Source organism: Sminthopsis crassicaudata, chromosome 4, assembly GCF_048593235.1.
Source record: "Sminthopsis crassicaudata isolate SCR6 chromosome 4, ASM4859323v1, whole genome shotgun sequence".
Lineage (NCBI taxonomy): Eukaryota > Metazoa > Chordata > Mammalia > Dasyuromorphia > Dasyuridae > Sminthopsis > Sminthopsis crassicaudata.
Window position 1 is genome coordinate 129620774 of NC_133620.1, and position 27273 is coordinate 129648046.

The 27273-nt window shown below is 32.7% G+C and overlaps 1 protein-coding gene and 1 long non-coding RNA gene across 2 annotated transcripts in view; one reads left to right on the forward strand and one right to left on the reverse strand.

The window, feature by feature from the left end:
• PRKN (parkin RBR E3 ubiquitin protein ligase) overlaps positions 1 to 27273 on the forward strand; it is a 1861641-nt gene that overhangs the window by 699999 nt on the left and 1134369 nt on the right. The window contains 1 exon segment of the mRNA XM_074309364.1: positions 2057 to 2175. Within this exon segment, the coding sequence (XP_074165465.1) occupies positions 2057 to 2175 (119 nt within the window).
• LOC141565792 (uncharacterized) overlaps positions 1 to 27273 on the reverse strand; it is a 154618-nt gene that overhangs the window by 118796 nt on the left and 8549 nt on the right. The window lies entirely within an intron of this gene.

Here is a 27273-nt window from a genome sequence, read left to right on the forward strand (position 1 = left end):
ACAAGGACTTTAGTCGGAGGTTATAATCTGTTGAAATGCAATAATTCTCTAGCCTTTCACATCTTGCTTAGGTACATCATTAGCAGAAACAATATTGCAGGTATTGCTTTGTCCCTCTGGCAGAGGGAAGGGCCATTTGGGTCCCTGCAATTTCAGAAATGCTTCTTTTAATATTGTAAAATGTTGTGAAAGGATTTTTTCAATAATGTTAGTGTCTCTGGAGCCAGTCAGTCCTCTTTTGAATTTCCTTTTTCCTGTTTAACCTTTGCAGAAGGTTATGAAAATCATAAAATCTGCTTTGTCCATTGGTGCTTTAATGGCCAGGACTCCTCCCCATTTCATTTTCCTAGAAGCATGTTCATTACAAACATTGCCATTCGTCGGACCTGCCGAGATCTTGGCTGATGCAGATTCTCTCTTTGGAAAATTACAAAGAGGAATGTTCCTGGAATTCCTTCATTATGAATGGATGCTATTTTCTCTTTGCTTGTTGGCTTGACTTACAGAGATATGAATCAAGCAAGAGAAAATATCTTCTATGTTAAAAAAAAAAAAAAAAAAACCATTGATCCATCCTGCAAAGTGAGGCAACCAAACTTGAATATGTTGACTATTCAGACACATGAAGTATACAGAAATGAACAAAATAGCATGCATTTTCTTTCTTTTATATATTTCTTTCTCTGAGTTTGGGGTAGGGTAAGATGTAGGCTGGACCTGATTTAGGCAAATGTGCTGCTTAAACTATCTAACAATTAACAAAAATTTATTTAATAGGATAAGGATATTTAGTGAGGACACAGAATTGATTGATTGCACCTCTTGTACATGATTATGATGTCTGGTGTTAGGGAAGGACTTTTCCTACAATGGCATTTGTTTTTAGGTCATTGGAAGCTCTGGCAGTAAGTTGAGTCTTGATTTCCTGGGTTGTCTCAAGGACAGTTTTAATTATTTTTAAAGAAAAAGCAGCCTAGCTGAAGTGGGGAAAGGCCTCAAAATACTGTTTCTACAATATTTTATACACATATATATGTACATATATATATATATATGTATATATATATATATATATATGTCTGCATGTATGAATGCATTTACAGTGTTCTATTTTTTCTTAAGTAACTAAAATCCTATAATCTTATCATCCTAAATTCCCAAATAGCTAAATGTTTTTAGTATCAAGAATTCATATTATTACATGTATCTAATAAAGTCAAGTTCACCATAGAAGAGACATAAAAAGAGTTCTCTTTCATTACAAATGCTCCCTATCATATCATCTAAGGTGGAAATGATGTGGTATACTTATACATTTCTGTTTCTCTCTTCAATTGCTATTCTAGAGAGAACTATAATTTTATGAATTTTTTTTTATGCAGAGAGGGCTCTAGAAATGTGCATTATTTATTCATTTTATTAGCCACTTCTGCTAGCTGGGGTAAGCTCATTATATGTCTTGTATCACTTTATGTTGAAGTTTGTGGTCATGCTGCTAGAAATTCTTCAGGGAAAATAGCATTGTGTAATCAATATTCCCACTGAGAAGTAGGGTTCACTTTTCACTAAAAATGGAGTGTTAAGAGAAGTATACATCAATTAAAATTGAGAATAGAGCCATGAAATAAAAATCAACATTTATGGGCTGCTTAACGTAGTCTCAAAATTTCCCAGCCTTGTTTAAATATCAGGAAGAGGCAATGTATTTAATACCAGTTTCTCTTGAAATGTACTTGGCCAGTAATCATGACTAGCTTTATAATTTACTAATTTTATATGTTACTAGTTTTACTGGATAAATCCTATTCATCCTGCTCCCTAAAAGGAAATAGGTCTTATTCTTTTATACATAAAATGTGATTTTTCTATATTAAATTGCTGGGTTTTTAAAAATTGTGATATCTAATGTATGTTTTCAATAATACTTGAAAAATTAACTTTGCAATCAACACAGATAACAGATATGCAAACAACTCAATCAGACTGCCTAACCAAAGTTCTCTTAATTTGAATTCAGTATAGATTGGGTGTTTTCCCTGTTTTTTTTTCTCAACAGATATACCTACTTATAACAGCTTCTATGTTTTCTGCAAAGGAGTATGTCAGAGTATTCAGCCAGGAAAGCTCAGGGTACGGTGCAGCACCTGCAAACAGGCAACCCTGACCTTGGACCAGGTAAGGAAAGGCAGTATCCAAAAGGATACTTTCATATATACGTATATATATAATTATTTCAGCGTGACCTACCCCATTTTCTGTTCTATTGTCTGGTTGAGTTTAGGACATGGTTGCCATTTTTTTTTATGATTCTGTGCCTTTTCGTTAGCTGTTTGCCATGCCTGAAATTCCCTCCATTCTAGTTTTTATCTCCTAGTTGGCCAGGATTTCTCAGGGTCGACTCAGATTCATTTTCTAAAATGATCCTGATCCCATTAATAATAGTGCCTTAGTTCTTATGTTACCACGAATTTCCCTGCATATATCTTGTATGTACATAATTGTTTACATGTTGTCTTCCCTATTAAACTGTGAACTCCTGCGGTGGAGACATGGTTCTTGCCTTTCTTTGTATCTCTAATGCTTACCCCAAAGCCTGGTACCCATTTTTTTCAAACTATCTCATTAATGGTAAGAGCAGTATTTTAACCTATCCCTCATGCAGAGGAAGCTTTTCTATAAAAGATATTGAGGCATTTATCATCAAAATTCACTTGGCTCAGAAAAATAAGATTAACCTGTTGATATCCTCATCATAAGACAGCCATGAGGAGCTCAAGCAGCTAGAGCCTGAGTTTTTCTGATATGTAAAGACAGTTGACATAGACAAGTGAACTTTGTTTAGTTGAATCAACTTGAGATGCCAACCTTTGAGCCCTTTCCTTGTTGAATATCATTTTTCTGCTTTTCTTTTTTTTTGTGTTAAATCACTTTGTTCCACTATTGAACAAAAACTACTGACAGACTAATGTAACTCAGCCCTAGTCCAGAGCAATCTGTGAGACTCTGCCTTGGCTTTACAATTCAGCATTCAGGAAGTACCTTTCTGATTAAAATCTGTACTAGGTAGTGCAAAGTGACAAATAGTTCACAGATATGTAAAAACACATCTCCCCCTCATCTCCAACAAAGAGAAGCATAATAATAATGGATTTATTATTCAACATTATTATAAGACATAATTTATATTTTATAAAATTATAGCCAGATAGATAGATGCTACATTATGATTATCATGAGAATGAATAGACAAAATTATAGTGAATATTTTAATATTGTTGTAAAAGGAAACTTTGATCTCTGTAGAGCTCGGGGGGAAAACAAAGCAATATAACGTCCTTTATGATGACCTTAAAATAATGTTAACTAGTTATAGCATTGTTCAATAGTGTCTTCATATATGAAAGTATGCATTGTGGCATTGTTTATACCAGAGTTCAAATATATTTGTACCAGCATTCAGATCATGCCTCTTCTATTTATTATTAATATTACTTTGGGCAAATCATTTTTTTTTTTTGCATTATTTTTAATCTCCTTATCTATAAAATAAAGAACTGGAATAGAAGTTTTCTAAGGTTCCTTCTAGCTATAAATTCTATGGTTATAATAAGGCACCAGAATTCTGAGAATGTGTGAATATTGCTTTCCTCATGTTGTTTTGAATTATTCAGATATTAGAAAGAAGGGAGAAATGGCAATGTTTTGCGGGGCTGGATTTTTTTTTTTTTTTTTTTACTTTTAAAAATAAGTAGTTATTTTCCCTCTCTACAAATGTTCAACAAATTAAAGAATGGAAATATATTTTTGGAAAAATAGTAGTACACCTAAGTTAAGTCAACAAAAAATTCTTATGTAAACCATGCAAATATTATGAAGCTTATGAATTGTTTCCCAGTTTCTTGGTTAACTATATGGAAAAAAGAAAAAAAACAAACAACCTATTTCTACTATCCAAACTCAACTTGAATAAGAAGAATGTGTAATGATCTCAATGTGTGATAAATTTACTTGATTCAGAAAATCTTACAAATAAGGAAATTGGATGAGACCTTTTGTCCAAAGTTTCTAAAACTTAGCTCATGGCTGATTTATGCTCTACTTACTGATATATGTGATTGTTTGAAGTATTTCACATGTTCATCTAAGCTGTGTAGCTTTGTTAGAACATGATGGTAATTGAGGTGAAGGTGGAGATTTCAATAACTTTATAAGCAAAGTACAGCTCTGTTCCATTAACAGCCATTGGCTGCCCTTACGTCATTAATAATCTGTCTTCCATTGATTATTCATTCTTTCACCCAACAACTATTCAGTGTCTACTCTGTGTAAAGTGTTGTGCTAGGTACAGAGCTAAATAAGATTTTGTTCCTACCTTCAGGGAGTTTGTTTATGTTTCTGTTTATATATAAATAATTCAGATTGAGATATGAAAGCTTAATGAGCTATTGGGGATGAGATAGGAAATCTGAATTAAGAGAGGAATATTGACTAAGTGAAGCTTATCAGTTTGGAAAAACTGAAACACACAAAGGCAAAATATCTCTATGCATGAATGAAAGTAGTTTCTTTTAGAATTGGGTTTTCCAAATCTGTTTATTACAAATTACTTTCCACTATTCTGAGGAATAATATCTCTAGGGTACCTCATCTGCACTGGGGTCCTCCATACCCTTTGCCTCCCTTAGGAACTGTACATATAATTAATTGACTGACAGTGTGAGCTGTTTCTCCATAGGCTGCTCTACTGAAGTTATTTATATATTTGTTCCATAGTCACCAAGCAGTTCTAGGAATTGAGTTTTCTAGATCATATGCAATGAGTTTTCTGTTCATATGCAAATCAGATGCTGGGAAATTATGCTTGAATCCTATTTATAATGAATAAATAGGATCTTTGAGAGACTGCTTTTTCACTATGTCTCACAAGTGTCCTTGTTTCTACCTCTTTCCACCATCAAAATTTCCCATCAGTTTTGTGAAGGAAATATTATTTACTTCCATGCTTCTGTGGATTTGTGATCTCATTAATGCAGGTGTTCCCTTGACCAATGAAATGTACAACTCACCCTTTCTCTTTCTGCATGATGCTATCCATATCCTTTTTATAAATCCTTCATATGAGGTTTATCATGCCTTTATATTTTGGAGAACTTTTCTCTAAATCTTTTAACATTCTCTCATTACCAATGTACCACAAAATTGTGTGGAGATAGTAGTGTTTATTTTACACCCATATAATACCACTGGGAGAATACTCTTATTAAAAAGATGGGTTTTTATGCTTAGGAACAGCTTGAAAACCTTTGGAAAAACGTTAAATCCACCCTTCTGGCTTCTTCCTCTTTAATTCCATGCTCTGCTCATGGCTTTTCTCTATTGTTTATTCAAAATGGATGGATTACCCCCACTACCTCATACTATTGTTTGTTAAACTGCATATTATTCATCATCTAGATGAAAGTACTTCTTAATTCATGTGTTTTTCCTCCCCTGGACTCACTGAAGAGGATCTGTAGCATTTTAACACAGTTAACACAATGTCATCCACAAACCTGATTAACTTGAAGTCTCTACCATTCATTTGTGGATAATCCCACGAGGGATGCTCATAGTGTCCAACATCTTTGGCCAACACTTGTCTTGATTTTGCTTAGTTCTATTTTGCTAAAAGCATCCTTATTAGGTTACTAATATGCTAAAGGATATACTAGACCTCGAGTCAGGAGGAACTGAGTTCTAAAAGGGAAAAGGAGAGAGAGAGAAAAAAGAGAACACAGAGAGACAGACAGAGGGACAGACAGAGGGAGAGAGACAGACAGAGGGACAGACAGAGGGAGAGGGACAGACAGAGGGAGAGGGAGAGGGACAGACAGAGGGAGAGGGAGAGGGACAGACAGAGGGAGAGGGACAGACAGAGGGAGAGGGACAGACAGAGGGACAGGGACAGACGGAGGGACAGACAGAGGGAGAGGGACAGACAGAGGGACAGACAGAGGGAGAGGGACAGGGACAGACAGAGGGACAGGGAGAGGGACAAACAGAGGGACAGGGACAGACAGAGGGACAGGGAGAGGGACAGACAGAGGGACAGGGACAGACAGAGGGACAGGGAGAGGGACAGACAGAGGGACAGACAGAGGGACAGACAGAGGGAGAGGGAGAGGGACAGACAGAGGGAGAGGGAGAGGGACAGACAGAGGGACAGACAGAGGGAGAGGGACAGACAGAGGGAGAGACAGAGGGACAGACAGAGGGACAGACAGAGGGACAGACAGAGGGAGAGGGAGAGGGAGAGGGAGAGGGAGAGGGAGAGGGAGAGGGAGAGGGAGAGGGAGAATTAACAGCTGGGTAGACCCCAGCCACTTAACCTTTATCTGTCCCTGTTTCAGCACCTACCTCTAAGGATTGTTGTAAGGATGAACAGAGAGATATTTTTATTATACTTAGCTCAGCATCCAACACATAGTAGGTTCTTAATAAATGTTTATGTGCTTCCCTTTTCCCTTGTACACAATTGCTATAGTAACATCTACCAAAGATTCTTGTGTAATCATCACACACAAACACACACACACACACACAAACACACACACACACACACAACCCTATTTTAGGAGGAACTTCATCAACAAGAGTTTTACATTTTTCAGATATGGAAACTGAGGCTGTCATTTGCTAACACAAAAGTAGATCTGAATAGAATCTAAGTTTTCTAGCCAGTGTTCTTTCCTTTACACCACTGTGCCAAATTAGTTTATTTCACAAGCTTTTTTTTTTTTTTTTTAAATATATTCAATACCTGAGATTTCACATGAAAAACAAAATCTATTTTCCTTACAAGAGGGACAAACTGCTAATCTAAGGTGCAATCTCTGCTAAACCAAGACTGCCCCCATTCAACATCTTTTTGCCTTTACTTAGGTTGTTAGATTTCAATAGAAGCAAAAACGAGAGAATTATTGCCTCCCAGAAGTTTGGCTGATTTTTGCTCACAATCATTCTAATTACTTTATCTCAAAAAGAACTTTATCTTTGCCACTTTAATGAGATACTGTGCCAGGGAATAATATTAAAGCTAAAAGGTTTCTGATGAGAAATGAGGCAATAAATAGAAAAAGATGTAAAGTGCCTAGCATGATGGATTTTATTTGAAATGGGCTTATAGATTGGGAACAATTTATGTGGTGAACTATGGTAAGAAATATAGCTTAAATATATAATTGTTCCCAAAACTTAATATTTGTTGCAGATTAATTGTTGGTCAGGAGAGTCAGCTTAATTCTTTTAATAACAAAACTTACTCTTACATCTGTGTAATAAAATTTTATCTTTTAAAGACCCAGACAATTACTTGCTCAAGTATTCCTAAACTCACTATTCTGCTTTAATATAATAATTTATATTTCCTAAATTTATGTATTTTCCTGCCATATGCAGTAGATTTGGTAATTAGATGCTTCAGAAGTTTCTTAGGGAAACTTCTAATTTGCCAATAATGCTTTACCATTTGGCAGCTCTTCATATTTCTGAATGGGAGTCTTATATGAATATATTAAGATTGTGGAATCACAAGTGATGTACACTCATACACACACTTTGATGGCAAACAGGGATACTTGTGTCTCCCCTTCTTCAGGTATAGAAAAACCAGTGGCAGTTTTTGGCTGCTTTCCAAGGCAACAAATAGATTCCTTGGTTATTGCACTGATTTGGCTAAATCCCTTTGAGAAAGATAATCTCACATGAGCTTAGAGGAACTTTGGACTTTGCAGTGTTCTATATTTCAAATGAGAAACTTTCCTATAACTTTCTTATGCTCTTTAGGGCAATAAGAACCCAAAGTATTCCACCTTTATGCCTGATGGTGAGAAAGTCTACATTATTCTTTTTCTTTATATTCTTTAGCCTTCCCCTTCCTTTCTTTTTTTCCTTCTGGTCTTTCCTTTTCCCTTTTTCATCTCTGTTCCTTTCCATGTCCATGATTCTTTCTCCTATTCAGATCTAATTTGCTAATCTTGCAGGATGGTTAGTTTTGTCACCAGCAACTCCTGGAAAGTCCCCACCACTAACTCAAAAGCCTTTCTCATCACCAAGTAAACACCTGTGGCTGCTAATCCCTAGAGCTATCATGATCCTGCCTCCTATGCTGTGACAACTTGTTTCTTCATGTTCCCTTCTTCAAGGACAATGACACTAGCTCTCTTGTCCTTGACATATGTTTGACTTGTCCTGTCCACAAAATGATTTTTTTCCCAATTAAAATATTAGAGTACCTTCCATTCATTCTCATGGTATTCAAAAAGTGTATTGGTGAAAATTGAAGATAAATCTTTTAAAACAGCATGAAATGCCTTGTTTCTCAATTACCACTCTTATATTGCTGTGGTTCTTGTAGTTGCTAGTTACAGAGAGTTTTCATTTATGTATTTTATAAATACTTTCCAACTGAATCCTCATAACACACTGACAGATAGATGCTATTATTAATCTTCATTCTACCTAATTCTTTCTACTCCATTCATCTACCCACTTGCTTCTAATACTATAAGCCCAGTGATAAGTTCTAAGAATGATGATTGATGCCAAAAGGTGTCCATAGTTTTTTATTCTAAGGCTAAGAACTCCTTTCATTTGTTTTCTTCATTTATTCATTCATTCCACCTACATTCAGTGCAGGCATTTAACCAGAAAAGAAAAATCCTAGAATTGCAATTGTGGCCATATCAATGATATTTTAGCCCCATGCTCCATCAGCCTTTCCAGAATAGTGAGCCGCAGAATATCCAAAGTAAAATTTATTGTTTCAAAAAATAAAAACTGATATGGAAGAGTAGGTCAGCCTCCTCAAAGACCATATCTACTGTTTGATTAACAATACTAGTGGCAGGAAGTGGTAGTGAAACTACTTGTATTCTTGAGTATCAGAGGATTTGATGTTATTCTTGCTAGCCTGACAATTAAACATTTTACACACCTGAAAGCATAAGATAGGAGCTATAATTAAGATGATCTGTTATGATCTTCATCCACCTGGGAGCTGCCTTATAATAAAATGATCACTGCAGTGTTGATAATAGCCATGAACATATATGTTTTAACATTAATTTTTAACAATTTTGAGTTCTGAATTCTCTTTCTCTTACAAGCTTGTCATATCCACTGAGAAGACAAGAAATATATTGCAATTATACTCATAAAGTCATCCAAAACATTTCTATATTGATCAGATTGCCCCAAAACCAAACCAAACCAAACAAAAAAAAAAAAAAACCCCAAGAAAAATTAAGTGAAAAAATATATAAAATAAAAATAAATATAATAAATATAAAATAAAAATATAAAAATGTACTTCAATCTTAAATCTTCATTTATTTATTTCTCTGGAAGTAGATAATGGAACCTTGGAAGACAATAGCCTTTTTTTTATTTTTATTTTTTTATGTTGGCTTAAAATTTTCTATCACAACAATGACTCAAAAGTTGGGTAATTGTGAGTGCTTGAGAAACCAAAATACTGCAAGTCCAATTACCTTAAGGCATTCCATAGTTATTCCTCTTTCACTTGACAAGAATGTGTTCATTTAAAAAGAATTATTATAGTATTTTCTTTTTTCCAAATATATACGAAGATAGATTTCAACATTCCCTTTTGCAAAATCTTGGGTTTCAAAATTTCTCCCTCTCTTCCCTCTTCTTCCTCCCGAATATAGCAAGGAATCCAATATGGATTAAACATGTCTAATTCTTCTAAACATATTTCCATATTCGTCATGATGCATAAGAAAACTCAGATCAAAAGGGGAAAAAAAGTAAGAAAAAAAAATAAAAGCAAGCAAATAACAAGAACTGCAATGATAAAAGGTAAAAATAACATATTCAAGCTCCATACTTCTTTGTCTAAATGTGGATGGCACTTTCTATCCCAAGTCTATTGGAATTGCCTTAAATCTTTTCATGCTGAAAAGAGTTAAACCCATCGCAGTATCACATCACATAATCTTGTTATTACTGTGTACCATGTTCTCTTGGTTCTGTTCACTTCACTCAGCCTCAGTTGATGTAAGTCTCTCCAGACTGTTCTGAAATCATGTTCATTCTTTTACAGTCTCGTGTATTAGCCACAATTCAAGGGAATCAATTCATGTCACAAAGACACAAAATTTCAGAACTGGAATGGTTTTGGAGTTCATCTGGTCCAGTTCATACTTTTGCTTGCATCCCCTCTACATATTGACTAACAAGTAGTTATGCAATGTCTTTTGAAAAACCTTCAGAGAATAAGAATATGTAGTTTCCTTATAAAAACTATTTTACTTTTTTACAAAGCTTTAAGCTGAATTTTTGTTCAAGGTTCTATCCCAGAGCCTAAACTCTTCCAAACAATAACTTTTCAAATACTTAACGTATTTCTTTTGATCTTTTCAAATTGAAATACATATTCTTCCTTTTCACTTGAGTTCTTATATCATGTTCTCTCATTCTCTTGGTTGCTGTCTTGTGAGTACATTTCCTCCTGCCAAAATTCCCCCTAAAATGTATTTTTCACTTTAAGCACTAGTGTTTTAAATGTAATCTGACCAGAACAGATTATAACAGGACTTTCAGCTTCCTAAATTGGGGCGTGATGCAGTGCAGTATTGTATGTTTCTTATATATGAGGAGCAGTTGTTCTTTTCAAGATTTTACTGATTTTGTTATGCTTGTTACATACCATATAAGGTTAGGGGTACTTGGAGGTTGCTCCTGAAATGATCAAGACATGCCAGGAGTCAGAGGTTGATCATGAGAATGAGATTTAGGTCCATGTTCCTCTAGGCTTCTGAGGTGCTACTCATATTTAATACTGGGAAGAATAAGGGAGAAATGGTCAACAAAAAAATGGGAGCAGATGCCAAGAAAAACCACTGTGACCAAAGCTTGTGTTGTTTTCTAGGACAATTTCAATTTTATATTCATTAGATTTTTTGTAAAATACAATCTATAGTGGGATTGGTAGATGAAGTTCAAAAGCTCTAGAATTTGGATCTGAATCCAATTGCACTTACCATGTTTTATACCTCTGTGAGTCCAGGCAAGAAATATGTAAGTTGCTTTGTGAATGAGTGTGTGTCATTTCAAAATTAAAAACTTCTATATAAATATTTTTCACACTTAAGGGTTTATTATTGGCATCCATTCTTATGGAATATATGCTACCATTTTGCTTCTGCATTTGGATCTGTTTTAGGCATCAGAACAATGGATGAATGAAGCAGTACTTATAAAATGCCAGCATTGTGTGTCTAGTTAATTCTACTGTCACTACTGAACAGGGAGACACTGTGTGAATGTAACTGATATGTGTATCTATTTGACCTTGAGGAAGATTTATTAAAGTCTTATTTGGATTAAGAATTAGTTTGGTCCAATAGGTTAATTTAGTTTTTCTTTGCATTCAAAGTAAAGAATTCAACAATCTAATTGGGAACAAATGAAAATGAATTTAATAGTCTTATGCTATTCCATAGCAGATACTTTATCTTAAAAAATGAATATATTAGCTAGGATGCCTTTGCTTTAAAAAAAAAAAAAAAAAAAAAAAAGATGGATTAAGAAAGTGGTGTAGATTTAGACCTAGATGTGTTTTCAGAGTTATAGGAAGGAACTATTTTACAAAAAGTATTTGTACTTATGCATGCATGGTGTCTTCCATCTGGGAATATCAAACTACTTTGAAAAATGCATCATTAAGCCGGATGGGAAATGAAGAGGTTAATTGACTTTACTTAGGTCACACAGTGAGACAGGAGCCAAACTGAGAATTAAGTCTAGAAATCTTGATTTTACTTCTTATTGCAACTGCTCGTGATACCCTGCCTGCACAAACTGGACCATAATGCTTTTCCTATTGGAGCTAAGGGAGGAAATAGAGACTCTACATGGCGTCTTTCTTTAAAAAATAAACAAACTACATTTCCCAAATTGGTATATAAAAAATAAAATCAAAAGCCCCACCATAATTAACCACCAAGAATGTCTCTATTTGTCTGTCTGTCTCTCTCTCTCTCTCTCTCTCTCACACATCCCATTTTAATCTTGTATTTGCCTCTCACATACCCACAAACATCCCATTTTAATTTTGTATTAGCTTCACAATCTATGAGATGTTACTATAAATATCATTTTCTTAATTTTTATAGATGAGAGAAACTGGGCTCTTAGAGATTAAATAACATACATAAAGCCACCATGTCTTAAGTGTTTTCAGCATAATTTAAATACAGGCTTCCAAATACTATTGCCATATTCTGTCCACTATTTCAAGCTATCAGAAGGAAAGGGCAGAGGGAATAGTATCCTTTGTCCTAAAGGAAGGAAAGTCCTAAAATGAAAAGGTGATGTTTTAGACAGGAAAATACAGTCAGAGTTCATAAGAGAAGCACAATTATTTTGGTCACTTTTAAAAATAGCTCTGTGTGTGTGTGTGTGTGTGTGTGTGTGTGTGTGTGTGTATGTGTATGTGTGTGTGTATGTGTGTGTGTGTGAGAGAGAGAGAGGGGGGGGGGAAAGGAGAGAGGGAAGGAGAGAGAAAGGAAGACAGGAGAAGGGAGAGGGCAAAGAGAGAAAAAGTGTGTGTTCAAATATACTTCCTGGTTGATTATGGTGGATTTTTTAGCTTATTTTAAGGTTTTGACCCTATACAAGTTAGTTATCTCTTCTCTTCTCTTCTCTTCCATAGCTATATCTCTAGCCCCAGTTCTTAAATGTTTTAAATTTAGTGTCTTGAAAAAGGCTACCAGACAGTTTGTAAGGAGCTTTTTTTTTTCCTTGAATGTCATAATGCCCTTGATATAATTTTTTTTTAGGTCTCCTTCAACTGAACATAGGGGGATTTGATATTAATTTAGCTAGCCTACTTAATAAAGCATCTGCTCACCTTCTGTGTGTGAAGGCATAAGAAATGAGCTACAATTAAAATGATCATATATAGCATTCATTTGAAGCTAGCATCATCACCAACAAACACAAGGTTAATTTTTTTCATGTTTTGGACGGGATATGAAACAACCGAAGGTCAGCAAGTCATGGGTTTGCTGATGAATAGGAAATTTACATTTTAAGTTCATTTAGTTGCTACGCATAGGATTATAAATAGTAGCTATTAATATTTTTAAAATAAGTTTTTATTGATATATTTTGTGGCATTTTTACATCACCATAATTTCATGCAATGTCCCTCCTAAACTCCTCCTAGAGAGACAGCTCATATAACAAAAAGTATTATTAACACAGAAAGAAAATTTAGGCAGAAAAGTATAACTGATAAGTAAATTGAAAAACCTATTATCTCTTCAAAGGTGTAGAGTGGGGCTATCATCTTATATGTTCTCTTTTGAGACATGCTTATTCTTTTTAAATTTGCAAATTTCACTTTTTTTTAATTGATGGGTCTTTCCATTTATATTATTGTTGTCATTGTGTATATTGCTTTCTTTACTCTGGTTCATAAAGATTGTTAGTCTCCATTTATTGGTTTCAAACAATTCATAAAGATGGTTCAAGATGTTTGCATGAAAAATTCTTTAATATCACCTTGTTAGTACATTTTAAAAAATGAAAACAATATTTTTGCAGCATTATAGGTTTCTGCCAAATTTTAAAACTATTTTGATCATTCTCATAACAACTCTTCATGTAATTATTGAATCAAACTCTGTCTACTTTTAAGTGTCCTATAATATTGCAGTTTTTCAACTTATTATCAAATTGTTTCCAAACCACAAAGGTTCAACATTTGAGTGCAATATGACTTCCCAAATGAAAGTCATCCTTACTGATATATGCTCTCAAGTGATGATGCATTTTGCAAATTGCATCACAGTTTTCCTTCATTCTCCTCTGTTACTCTTTAATTGTAATTTCATCTGCTGTATAATGTGATCAAAATATTATTAACATTAGTTAGATATGCTTATTCTTTATATTGCAGTCATTGTGTTTATTGTTTTATTGACTCTAGTTCATACAGATTATTAGTCCTTGTTTATTGGTTTCAAATAGTTCATAATGATGGTTCAAGATGTTTGCGTGAAAATTATTTAATATTACCTTAATCAATAAGTAATTTCCCAACATATTAGTTAACTGTGTGAAAACATGATCACCAATTATATATATCAGAAGCACTCTTGAAACCATCCCAGATCATCACAAATATTCTGCAGAAACAAATTTTTCATTACCTCTTTTTGTAATTTGAAAGTTCTTTTCAGATTTGGACTTATCTTCTGGTTTTGTTATTCTTCTATCATGTGAATTTTCAAATTAACTGCTCATTGACAACACTTCTTGATTGTTTAGAATAGTTTCTGTGAGAATGTAAAGCTGGTGTGCCAAATATAGAAAAGAAGAAAGTTATATCTTGAGATTTAAGTCTTATAAAAAAGTTAATTTATATATAAATGTTTTAAATGAAACAAAATATGTAAGGGGATTTTAAGTACAATTGTTAATATAGCTCCTCTCTTAGCTAATAGGAAAATGAAGTTTATATTTTAATAAGTTATTCCTTTTTATTGATCGCTTAGGTTGCTAGAAATTTTAAAAAATAATAATTTCAAACTCAGAAAGAGAACAAGTCCTCCTCCCACTTCTCACATCTTTTCACTTTATTCTTATTTTAAATAAAAATATAAAATTAAATTCACTGATCCAGATATTATAAAATTTTAGTTTCATTAAAAGAGTTCAATATTGAAATTAAATTTATTTATGATTATTATAGCATAATAAATTCTATTCAGTTTTATTTTTTAAATTAAAATGGTATTTAAATTCAATAAGATTTGTAAAATAATGAAATATACTATGAAGCTGCTAATATAATCATAAAAATTCTTTTTTCCAATTTCTTTTTATTATTATTTTCCCTATTTACATATAAAACATTTTTATTATATATGTATATTCATTTTTAAATATCTGTATTTATTTTTTCTGCAATAGCTCCTAGTGGGTCTGCCTGTTTTAAGTCTCTCTACTCCAGTCCATTCTACATTTTATCCACCAAGGGATTTCCCTAAAATACATCTCATCATATTGCTTCCTACTTAGTAAACTCCATTGGATTTTTATTGCTTTCAAGAGTAAATGTAAAACACTCTGTCATTCAAAGTGCTTCATAACCTAGCTCCTTCCTAACTTTCCACTCTTCTTATATTTTACTCCTTAATGTATACTCTTTGATCAAGTGACACTAGCTTCCAAACTGTTTCTCAAAGAGACAGCTTCTGCACATTTGATAAACATGCTTCATATATCTTTAATGGCCATTGGCAAAGTATTTAAGTGTACAGAGCCAAGTATGTAGACTGGGACTTGTCACTTGAGTAATCCATCTAGGTTGATTTAAGTCCATTCATCAACATTCTATTTACTTATCTATTTAACTGAACTATGATCTAGTCCACAACTTTTTACCTTTCCCACAAGAATATTAAATGATTTTATCAAATGGTTGAAATCAAGATACATTTTGTACCTTTCATATATTTTGATATATGATATATTTTGTTTCCCTTATTTATCAGTCTGGTAATAATTTAAACAAAAAAAGAAATTGATCTCATTTGTTCTTAGTGACTTGTTCTTAGTGAATACTTACTTGCTAACTCCCACAGGTTGTTAAAAGTTACTAATTTACATTATCATTCCTTTATATAATATATGTATTACAAAGTGATATAATAGGTTCTTTAGAGTTACCTTCATCTTGACTATTGCTTTGTCACTTCTAATTCTTGCATTGGGGAACTAAAACATTCACTTTTCAATACCTTAGGCTAATACATCCACATTTTCATTCCAATCTATTTGACATCTATGTCTCAACTTTTGTACTTTTGTTTATTGTCAGTTATTTCCACTGTCACCACTTCTTTCTTTGCTAATCATCCATTTACTTAAAAATTTTGTTGATGAGAAATCTCAAATTTAATGTTCTCTATGGTCTAGAAACCATGTTTCTCCTCTTATAGCAAATTGGGGTTAAGTTTGTTCACCTGTAGTCTTCTGGTACCATTTTCAAACTATGACTTTGCTAAAATTGATAGCAGTGATACTACTCTAGTTGTGGATGTTAATGGTGTTGATGATGATGATGATGACGAAGAATACTTTGAGTGTAGAAAGTCAGAATCCACTACAACTCAAGGGAGCCTGCTTCCCTTTAGGGAGATATATAGGGTATTCAGGAAGGACTCTCTGGTATGAGGGCTCGTGAAGCCCCTTTCAAGACTGTTCTCCTACCTTTGATATCCACCTGGCACTCAATATCACTTGTGTCTATAAGAAATGGTAGTACGTGTAGTGACTCCATCCCAGTAAAACAAGGTTCAGCATAACTGATACTCTCAAACCCACTGGTGAGTTGGATGGACATCTACTCCAAGCATATGAATTCTTGTTGGAACAGGCAAATGAAAACAATTTGTTCCATTAACTGTAAAGTAGCTGTGGACCACTTATAGTCTAGTTAGACATCAACGGCGCCAGGGTCATCCACTATATCTTAGGCCATTGCCAGTCAACATGAATATTGTCTTGCTACTAAACCTAGATGAATCTGGAAGAGTGAGGTTGATATCTTTGTGCAAATCAGCCTCCCTGAAATCCAGTTCATGCACACACAAGTTAAGATATCATCCCAAGTCATTGTTCTTCTTAGAAAATGAAGGACAAAGAACAATTACTCCTTGGGATGGCTCTAATTATTAGGATGCTTTCCCTTACATTAAACTGTAATCTCCCTTCCTATAGGTTTTATCAATTTCTGCTCTCTGAGGCAAAATAGGAAAAGACTAATCCTCCATCCACCTAATAAAGACCTTAAAGTATTTGGAGACTCTATTGTTTATCTCCTACATTTTCCTTTCTCCAAATTAACTATCATCTGCGCTTTCAACTATTACATGAATAGCATCATCTAAAGGTCACTCAACAAGTCTCTCAACTTGTCCTCTTCTAATTACCTTACAACTTGTTATTGTTCTTCCTGAAACAAGAAAACAACAACTCTTAAATATGGTTTGAACAGTTCAGAGTGCAATGAAACTTTCCCCTGCCATATCTTGGATTCTCTTTCTTTTGTTACTATAGCCTAGGATTATTAATTTTTTATTAATTGTTATCTCTCACTTTGATTCATTTGCACTCTAGTTTTGTAATCTTTTAGCTTCTCAATCTCTGAAGTCATAGTTGCTTCAGCAAAGTGTTGACTTAATAAATACAAATCCTCACTCATTTATCCCTGCTGACCTGAGATTTGGTAATAGTTAACCTATTGTCCACCAGTCTTTTAGCATTCTATCAAATATCACGCAATACTTAATAGAGTCTTCATAGGAATATCCACCTTTTTCAGATATTCAATCTTGAGTCAGAAGAAATGCTTTTCTTCCCTTATTCCTTTTCTATTATTGTTGCTTCCATATCTCTTGCCTGCATGAGAGAGCTGGAGTATAATATCTTATGTCCATGAATATATGTGCACTGAATAACTTAAGTTTCAGAAACATGCAATGAATGCATTTTCTATTTTTATTAATATTTTTCTTTTTGCTTTTAACTTGATGCTTTGAGGCCCACAAGAATTTCCATTCAACTCTATGACCTTGGGTGCCTTGCCATTTTTCATGGCTGGCATAAATGTGCCTTATCTGTCATAGTCTTTGTTGCTTTGTAAAAAACAAAATCTCTCTTTTTTTAGTGTTTTTAGACATAACTCTGCTATCACTGATTATTACTCCCATGGTAACCCATGTACAGATGGAATTAGAAGGAAGGAAAGAAACAAATGTTTATATGGAACCTAGTCTTTGCCAGGCCCTGTGCTATGTGTCTTATAAATATGATCTCATTTTGTCTTCAAACAACCTGGGAGGCAGGTGAGAGCATTATCCTCATTTTACATTTGAGAAAATAGAGACAGACAGGTATGTTAAGTGATTGCCCTAATCCATTTAAATAGAGAAGTTTTGAATCTAGATTTGAATTCAAGTCTGACTCAAAGCCTAGCATTTTGTGGCCCATATTAAATAAATTTCTCATAAGAGATGTGATGTAAATATAGAATCAGAAAAGAATGTGGTCCAGTCACATAGTGAGAAGAAAGGATCCACATAATGAGAAGAAACAGTCCACATGTTGCATTTATACTTACAAAATACAAAAGGATCTTAGAGGAACCTTTCCAGAACTTTGGGTAGATCCTTGGTACAGAATTTCAACAAGAATAAGGACAGCATGAAGGTAGGAAAGTCTGTATTGAGGGAGGGAATGCCCATTTTGATGAAATAACGGATTCACTGAAGTGTTCATTCATCTCTTTAGTTCACAGTTTGAATGCACCATTCTGTTTGAAGCCAAGGATACTAATGTATACTTTGCCAAATGTCATGTTATAAATGTAGTAGCTATTTATTAGCTTCCACCTTATAGTATCAAGATAATAACAAATGAATGTCAGGAGCAGGATAGATTCCTGACACTATGGAGTTGCTGTCGTTTTGACTAAGCTATTAGTCACTAGTAATTCCTGGTGAGAAAATGCCTCCAAAATTCCTTATCATGAGTGATTAGGACAATTGTAACTCTCAGAGAATGCTAAGTCCAGGCAAAGTCTTTAGACATTTTGGGACTTCCTAAATATTTTTTTAAACAAATTTTATGAATATCTTTTCTTATTATAAAATCTGCATTTCACAATGTTTTGCAAGGGTGAATGCTGAAAATTATCCTAGCATGTATTTTGAAAAATAAAAAGGTTTTATTAAAAAAATAAATATAAGAAAATATATAAATATTAAAAAAAATTAAAACTGCATTTCATACTATTTTTTCCATCACATTCCAGGGAGTTACACCTTATAAAAATAAAGGGAAAAAAATTTGCAAAACTAATCATCTCATCATAAAAGTCTGATGATCTACCTTTACAAAGTGAGGTCTGAGATATGTACCTTCTTTTTTAAGAGTTTCAGTTTGTTCATTATATTTTCATATTTGTTTTTTATTGTTTTATTTTTCACCATCATTCTCATTATTATATTGTATTTCATTATTGTATATATTTTGTTTCTGGACCTACTTCTTCACTTTGCTCAATTCAGAAAATTCATTGCTTGCCTATGTCGATAATTTATTTATTTATTTTTTAAACAGGACAGAGATATTCCATTATGTTCATATATCCCTAGATATTCCCTGATTTGGAAGCATCAAATTTGTTTCCAGTTCATTACCTCTAGAAAAAACTGCTGCTATAATTATTTTGATGTATTTGGACCCTGCCTTTCTTTTACTGACATTTTTGGAATAGATGCCTTAGTAAAGGGATCTTTGGGTCAATGACTCTTGACATTTTAGTCATTCTCTTTACAATTCTAAATTGCTTTCCACAATGATTTATACTATTTATACCTTCACTAATAACATTTTAAAGCTGTCTTTCTATACCTTTTCCAACACTATTTACATTTTTTTGTCATCTTTGACAATTTGCTAGTTTTGGGGTAAAATCTCAAGGTTAATTTGATTTATATTCCTATTTATATTCAATAATTTGGGGTACTTTTCATATAATTGATAATAGATTATTATTCTTTTCACAATCTTTGATTCATACCATGTGGTCTTTTTGGAGAATGGCTTTTGGGTTCTGCTATGTCTTAGTTGTCTGTATATCATATAAACTAGACCCATACTATGTATATTTGATATCCAAGATTTTTAAAATTAGTCTCCTGATTTTTTTTTAACCTGATTTGGCTAATTTTATCTTATGAAAAGGTTTTTCAATTTCAGATCATTTAAATAATCTTTTTAGCTTTATATTCATCTCTTTCTTGTTTGGTTCAGCATTTGCCACCTATCTGTTGCTGTCTATACTCGCTTTCTCTTTTCCAACTCTCTCTGTCTCTATCTCTCTCAAATTTTCAATATCCAGCTTTCATGTCCTTATCCTTTTTTGAGTTTGTTGTATTAAATGGTGTGTGAAGGGCAGCTAGGCCATACAGTGGATAGAAGACCTAATTTCAACTTTGGCCTCAGACACTTGCTGTGTGATCCTGGGCAAATTCTTAACCCTGTTTGCTTCAGTTCTTCATATGTCCTTCAACTGGATAAGGAAATGTCAAGCCACTCCAGTATCTTTGTTAAGAAAACCCAAATGGGATCATGAAAAGTTGGGCATGAATAAAAATGGTTGAACAACAAACATAGCTTGCTGTAGGATATTATTTTAAACCTATTTTTTATCATATTGTTTTCCATTTTTTCCACCAGGAAATTCTTGTGATAATAGTGTTTTGGTTTTTTTTTTTTTTTTTTTTAAATGTTTTCCATTTTAGCCACAACTTGATTGAGTTCAATTATTCTTCCTTATTTAATTCTGTTCCTTTGGTCTATCATTCTGTTTGTTTAAACCAATACCAAATTTTTAGTGATTTATGTTTTGTTAATGTAGTTTGAGGTCTAAATGTGCTATTCCCCTTCATTCCTACTTTTTCTTTGTTATTATATTCATATTCTAAACTGGGACAGGCATTAGTCTGTTTTTATGTGGCAGAATAAATAAGAACTTTTTTTCTTTGCTTTTAGTTTTTTTTTTTTTTACTTGTATTTTTCGATGATTGAGGAAAAAAACCAAAAGAATATTTTGTGACATGAAAATTCTGTGAAGTTCAGTTTTAGTGCATGTAAATAGTTTTATTGCAATATAACTTCAGCTCTAAACCAATTGTACTTTCAAATTACTTTTATCTTTATTTTATCTATGTATTTAAGATATCCATTTGGTAGTTTGATCAGCATAGCACTAAACTTGGAAATAAAATTTGATTCTATTGTCATTTTTATAGTCTTGTGTGCTTCAGCCTATGAGCACTGAATGTATCTTCACTTACATATACTTTTTAAAAATTATTTTACATTTGTATTTTTATAGGTATGTTGTATGTTTGTAAGATTTATTCCAAGAAATTTTTGTGCATTTTGTAGTTCATTTGGGTGGGAATTTCTCATAATACTCCCTGTTTGATTTTTTTAAGTTTATTTTGAAATCTATAAATTTATGGAAGCTATTGTCTCAATAGTCTCTTATTTTTCTTAGTAAGTGAATATGTCACTCAGCAAATGATAGTTTTTGTTTCCAATTAACTATCTTTAAATCCTTTTATATATTACATATGTCTTATTGCTATTACTATCATTTCTAGAAGTAGGTATAATAACAGTGGGTTAATTTGTTGGGGAAATTACAGTATTTTGCTATTACATGTAATACAATCTTTTGGTTTTAGATTGTTATTTGTGATAATTTCATAATCTTCCTTTACCTATACTTTGTGGGGCTTTTAGCATAAATGCATGTTGTATATGATCAAAAAAAATTTTCTGCAGTTATTATAGTAATGTAGTTTGTGATATTTTTTCTTTTTTATATAGTTATGTTAATTATTTTCCTACTGATTAACCATTTTTACATAGCTGGTATAAATTAAACTTGGTCATAGTGAATAATTTTGGTGAATAAATTATAATAAAACTTTATTGCTGGGATTTTATTTAAGGTTTATGAATATATATGTCTCATATTTTAGCTATTAGTTATTGTTAGGTTAGAAAGTTTGGTAGACTAGTTTCTTTCTTGACTTTGAAAATAAATTTTATAGAATTGGTATGATTTTTTAAAAATATAACATTTCCTTTAAACCTCACTTGAACCAACACTTATTTTCTTTATTGGTTCTTTTAAAACAAGTTCAGTTTCTTTTTTTGAAATTGGGTTTTTTGAAATCTTTAGTGTTTTGGAATTTTTACATTTTTGTAGATAATTTTACATTTTTCTTGAATTCTATGTCTTGTTGGCATATCACAGTGTATAATAAGTTCTGATAATTCCTTTGAATTTGAATTTATTCCTTTTTTTAAAGAATGTTAATTGTTCTCTTTTTAAAGGAATTCTTTTGAAATTAACAAATTTTAAATTAATATCAATGAGTCAACTCAGTTTTAATTGTTAGTTCTTTACTCTTTTGAGCTTCAAATTTATATGTTTGTCATTTAATTTTCAAGACATCAAATTTGTATTTATTTGGTGTTAGTTTACCTTCTGACTTTTAAAAACATATTTTTTGCTAATCCCTTTTTTCTTTTTGCTGAGGCAGTTGGGATTAAGTGACTTGCCCAGGGTCACACAGCTAGGAAGTGTTAAGTGTCTGAGGGCAGATTTGAATTCAGGTCCTCCTGGTTTCAGGGCTCATGCTTTATCCACTGCGTCACCTAGCTGCCCCTACTAATTGCTTTTTCATGTTTTTCTATAATTTTTGTTCCTTTGACCATTCATAATTTAAGATTTCTCAAATTCTCCATTTAATTCTGTCTTTTTATTATTCTCTCTGGATTGATTAAATTCTCTGTACTGTAAAGATTTTCTTTAATATTTGTCTTTTGGGGGCAGCTAGATGGCACAATGGATAGAGCAGCAGCCTGAAGTCGGGAGGACCTGAGTTCAAATCCTGTCTCAGATATTTAATATCTCTTAGCTGTGTGACCCTGGATTTAATTCCAAATGCCTCAGCAAAAATATATTTACATATATTATTTGTGTTTTTATATTTATCTGTAACTTCTCTACTTCATAATATACATAATACCATTCTTTGATGAGGAATGAATATATAGTTTCTTTCGTGTTTTCCATAATGACATAAACATTTAAGTTCTATAATACCCACAGTTTTTGTTCTCATTTTTTCTTTATTTTTAGTGTAGATTCTTACTTATTACTTCTTTAATAACATTTTATGTTTGTTTTGGAGTAAAATCTTTAAAAGAAAAGCAAATTAGAACTCAGTTTTCTAATCTATTTGTATACTGTTTGTTGCCTTTATGATCTTGCCTTATTTGCCTTTTTTCTTCTGTGCCTTACTTTTAGAAATATTAATTTGAAATGAAAATAATATAGATAAAATAATATTTCAATTTAATAGCATTTCATCTGTTTGATATAGGTCTCCTTCCTACATCTTTGTAGTTTCCAGTTCCCTTTCTTGTCTTTCCTTCCTCCTTCTAATTAACCAAATCAATTTCTGCCTGCTTATCTGATGGCAGGTTGACTGGTGAGATGAGCTTGTTAGGCATCTCAAAGGAGTGAAGGTATACTCTAGGTACAAGCTACCTATTAGATGGATTGAGAGTTATGGGGATGTGGTACTAAGTATGTTCTTTAAGAATTAACATTATTTGATTCTGTTTTGTAAGGATTATTACCATGTTGTTATTTTTGGTCTCTCTTTGTGTCTCTGTTTCTCCATAATTTCTCAATTAGATAGTTTATCCATTTTGAAAATAAATGGAAGCTTCTTATTGGTCTAATAACCAGAAGAAAGTTCCCAATTTTTACATGTTTAATGAATTGTTGGTGATTTATCTTTCCATAATTTCAATATAAAATTTCATAAATATAGCTATGGCATTTTGATCTCTTGCTTAGGAAAAGAATGTTTTTGGATATATGATAAAAAATTGTATACTATATTCCATTCCATTCTAAATACTTTTTAATCCATAACAAAAGGGAATTCAGTGACCTTGTATTTTTGAATTAGATAAAAGGTAGGACTCTTTTAAATGGGTTAAGAAGCATAAGATATACCTTGAAAGAATGCCTAGCACTTGAAATTTTCTCCTGCTTTGCAGCCTAGGTGAAAATGCATGCAACATAAAATCTTAAATCTCAGAAATCATCAATTCTAAGAGACAGTATCCTATGTAATGTATCCTATTACAACAATTTAACCAAAATGTAAAGGTGACTTATTTGCAGTTTTATTAAGGTATCTCACGGGGAACCAATGCTAAGATAGACAATGGTATCACTTATTAAATAATATTTTATACATATAGATAAATGATTAAATGATACAGGAACCAAAAATTAGTACACATGGTGAAAGAGAGAGAGAGAGAGAGAGACAGAGAGAGAGAGAGAGAGAGAGAGAGAGAGAGAGAGAGAGAGAGACAGAGAGACAGAGAGAGAGAGAGAGAGAGAGAGAGAGAGAGAGAGAGAGAGAGAGAGAGAGAGAGAGAGACAGAGAGAGACAGAGAGAGAGAGACAGAGAGAGAGAGAGAGAGAGAGAGAGAGAGAGAGAGAGAGAGAGAGATATTTTTGTAACTTGAAGCTTTTTGGACTAGCTTTTTTCCATTTCACAGAATGCTCATAAGATTCCTGAATTTGCCTACATCTATCTGGAGGTAAAGATCACATTTGGAAAGCTGGTATATAAGAAGGCAGGTGAGGTAAGCCTTTGAAAAGAATAAATTTTGCTAAGATAATAAAGAAAGGAAACAGAGTGGGGAAGCAATAGAAAACAAAAGAATAAGACAGGACCAGGACAATATATTTTTGGGTTTTAAGGATATTGAAATTATTTCTCTTTGGGGATTGCCTTTATTTTTTTGAGCTTTTGATGTTTAATTAAAGGTATTTGAAGATAATTGTCTTAAAGAAGAGAAGACTCATTGAATACATAATAGCTGTCTTCAAGTATTTGAAGGAATGCCATATAAAAAGAGTATTGAGTTGGTCTGTTTGAACCCAGACAGCAATATCTGGAACAGTTGGTTGCAAAGATAAACAATTAAGCTTATTTTGAAGAAAGACTTACTAATATTTAGAACTACCTGAAAATAAAGAGATCTACCTCGAAATGTAATAGGTTTTTATTGGAGATTTTAAAGCAAAGGCTAGTTGATCTCTTTTGGTGTTGTTTCCCTCATCCTTTCAGATAGATTCTGGAGTAGATGTCACCTGAAACCTCTTCCAACTCCAGAATTTTCTAATTTTCTTTCTTTTAAATCTAAGAGATTTAAAGAGAAATCATAGAGAAATCATAATTAGTAACAAATGATTTGGGGAGATTCTGAGTTCCTCCATTCCTTTTTTCTATTTTCAAGACCTTAGTCTCTGAAGATAGAATTAAATTTCTCTCAGTTTGACCCAACCTAACCTTACAAGGTTAGTCTGTGTTGAGTTCTATTCAATCAATTTTGGGTGGAGACAGATTCTTTTTGTCAAGATTGCCCATGACTAGGAATAGTCTCTATATTCAAGAGTGACATGAAATCACTCAGCCCATTTATTGACCCAAACCCATTTTCTTCCTAAAGTCCGCCTCTAATTAAATTGTTAATCAATTAGTGTTGTTGTTTGATAGAAAACCTCTTCTCCAAAGGCATATAAACCCCAGCCATGATGATGGTTGTTAGCTATAAAGTTTTTTTTCCTTAGTTTCTACATGTAATTTACTACTATGTTACTTTCATAAACCTATAATCAAAGCAGAAATGGAAATCCAGCAATTTAGTCTTTTGTGTAAATGTTTTCTAGATTTGACCATTAAAACCTTTACATATTCATTTTAATTGTACCTTCATTTAGCTCACATCTCATCATCTTTTCCACAAGACTAACATGAGAAACGCACCTTGATTTCATTTTTTATATGTAGAACAGGTTTTGAGTTTTGTTTACTTATTTTGAATCCTATTGTTTTATTGGAGTTATTCATTTTCATAATTAGCATCTTTGTTGAATCTCTGTTATTTTTCAGTAAGTATCATGTTATTCCCAGATGAGGATAGTATTGTTTCTTCTTTGCCTCTGTCTATCTTCCTAGGTCTATGGGAAGTTCTTTGTTAAGTCTTGGAGGTGTGTTCCAGGAAGACACATCCAGGAAGATAGACCTCCCTGTTGTTGTGATTCCATATTGTTGTGACACAGTTATCTTAATATACTCAAATAGGGAAGTTTTCAGCCACCACACTGATTTGATAGCTTCTATGGCTATAATTTGTTGGTATTTCAACAAACAAGATGTGGGAATGAGTAAATTCCTGACTTGAAGTATTCATTTATTAATTACATAATATGTATTAGACACTATGTTAAGTATAGGGAATATGAATTTATTTTGCTTTATTATGCTTATTTATTACAAAACCTGTGTTTTGTTTTGTTATTTTTAATTATCTGGTGGCATAAGGAGAAAAAAGGAGATTAGTGAGAGGAATACCCAAAAAATAAAATAGAAAATCATTGTAACATTTTAAAACTCATAAAGAAAAAGAGAAGGAGATTCATAAGGAGACATAAATGAACAGCATAGCTTTGAAACAAACATGTAAGTTCCTCACATTGGATTTTTGATTCCACTTACAATCCCTTTTTTTCCAAGTGAATATGATTATAGTTAAGTCATGTTAAGTACAAAATAACAACAAAATTTAAATATAAAGGGCAAGCTCATAAATATCAATCATCATTATTTAGAAAGATATGTGAAGTAAATTCTCTCCATTTTATGAATTGATGCAAATAACATTCTGAGATCCTTCTATTTATAGAATCCAAAGGTTAGATTTATGTTCTTTTTTTTTTTTTTTTTTTTTTTTTTTTTTTTTTTTTTGTGATGTCTAATAGGGGTGTGAAAGGGTGTAAATATTTTCCAAGTCACAGGAATTGTAGAGCAGATTATACTACCCTATACAGATTGTCTGATGAAAAATCAGTGATGTCAAGTCAAACACCATTGACTCTAGGCTCTTATTGAGTAAAATCAGAAAGTTTAAAGGATAAGAGCCTCTAAGACTAAAATGAACTAGGAATCTAGTTATGAATAAAATTATTTGAATTAGTACTTGACAAGATTCATCAAATATAAGCATTTTCACATGAAAAACAAAAAAATATTGTATGTGGAATCAAAAATCTAATGTGTAACACTTACATGTTTGTTTCAAAGCTATTCTGCTCATCTATGTTTCTTATGACTACTGATTTATTTATAAATCGCCTCTTTCTCTCTATGCAGTCTTAAAATGCAAAAGGATTTTCTTTTCTATTCTGGGGGACATTCTTCTCACTAATCTCCTTTTTTTCTCCTTTTGCCACCAGAAAATTAAAATAAATTTAGGGGTATAAATTAAAAACCTATCATAGACTTAGAGGTGAAAGGGAGTGACTGTTGTTTAGAAACTTCAATGTGTCCAACCCAATCTAGGCTTTTCTGGGCAAAGACACTGGAGTGGTTTTTCATTTCCTTCTCCAGGTCAATTTACAGACAAAGAAACTGAAGCAAACAAGGTTAAGTGACATGTCCAGGCTCATATAGCTTGTATTTGAAACTAGATTTGAACTCAGGTCTTCTTGATTCCAGACACTATATACAGTAC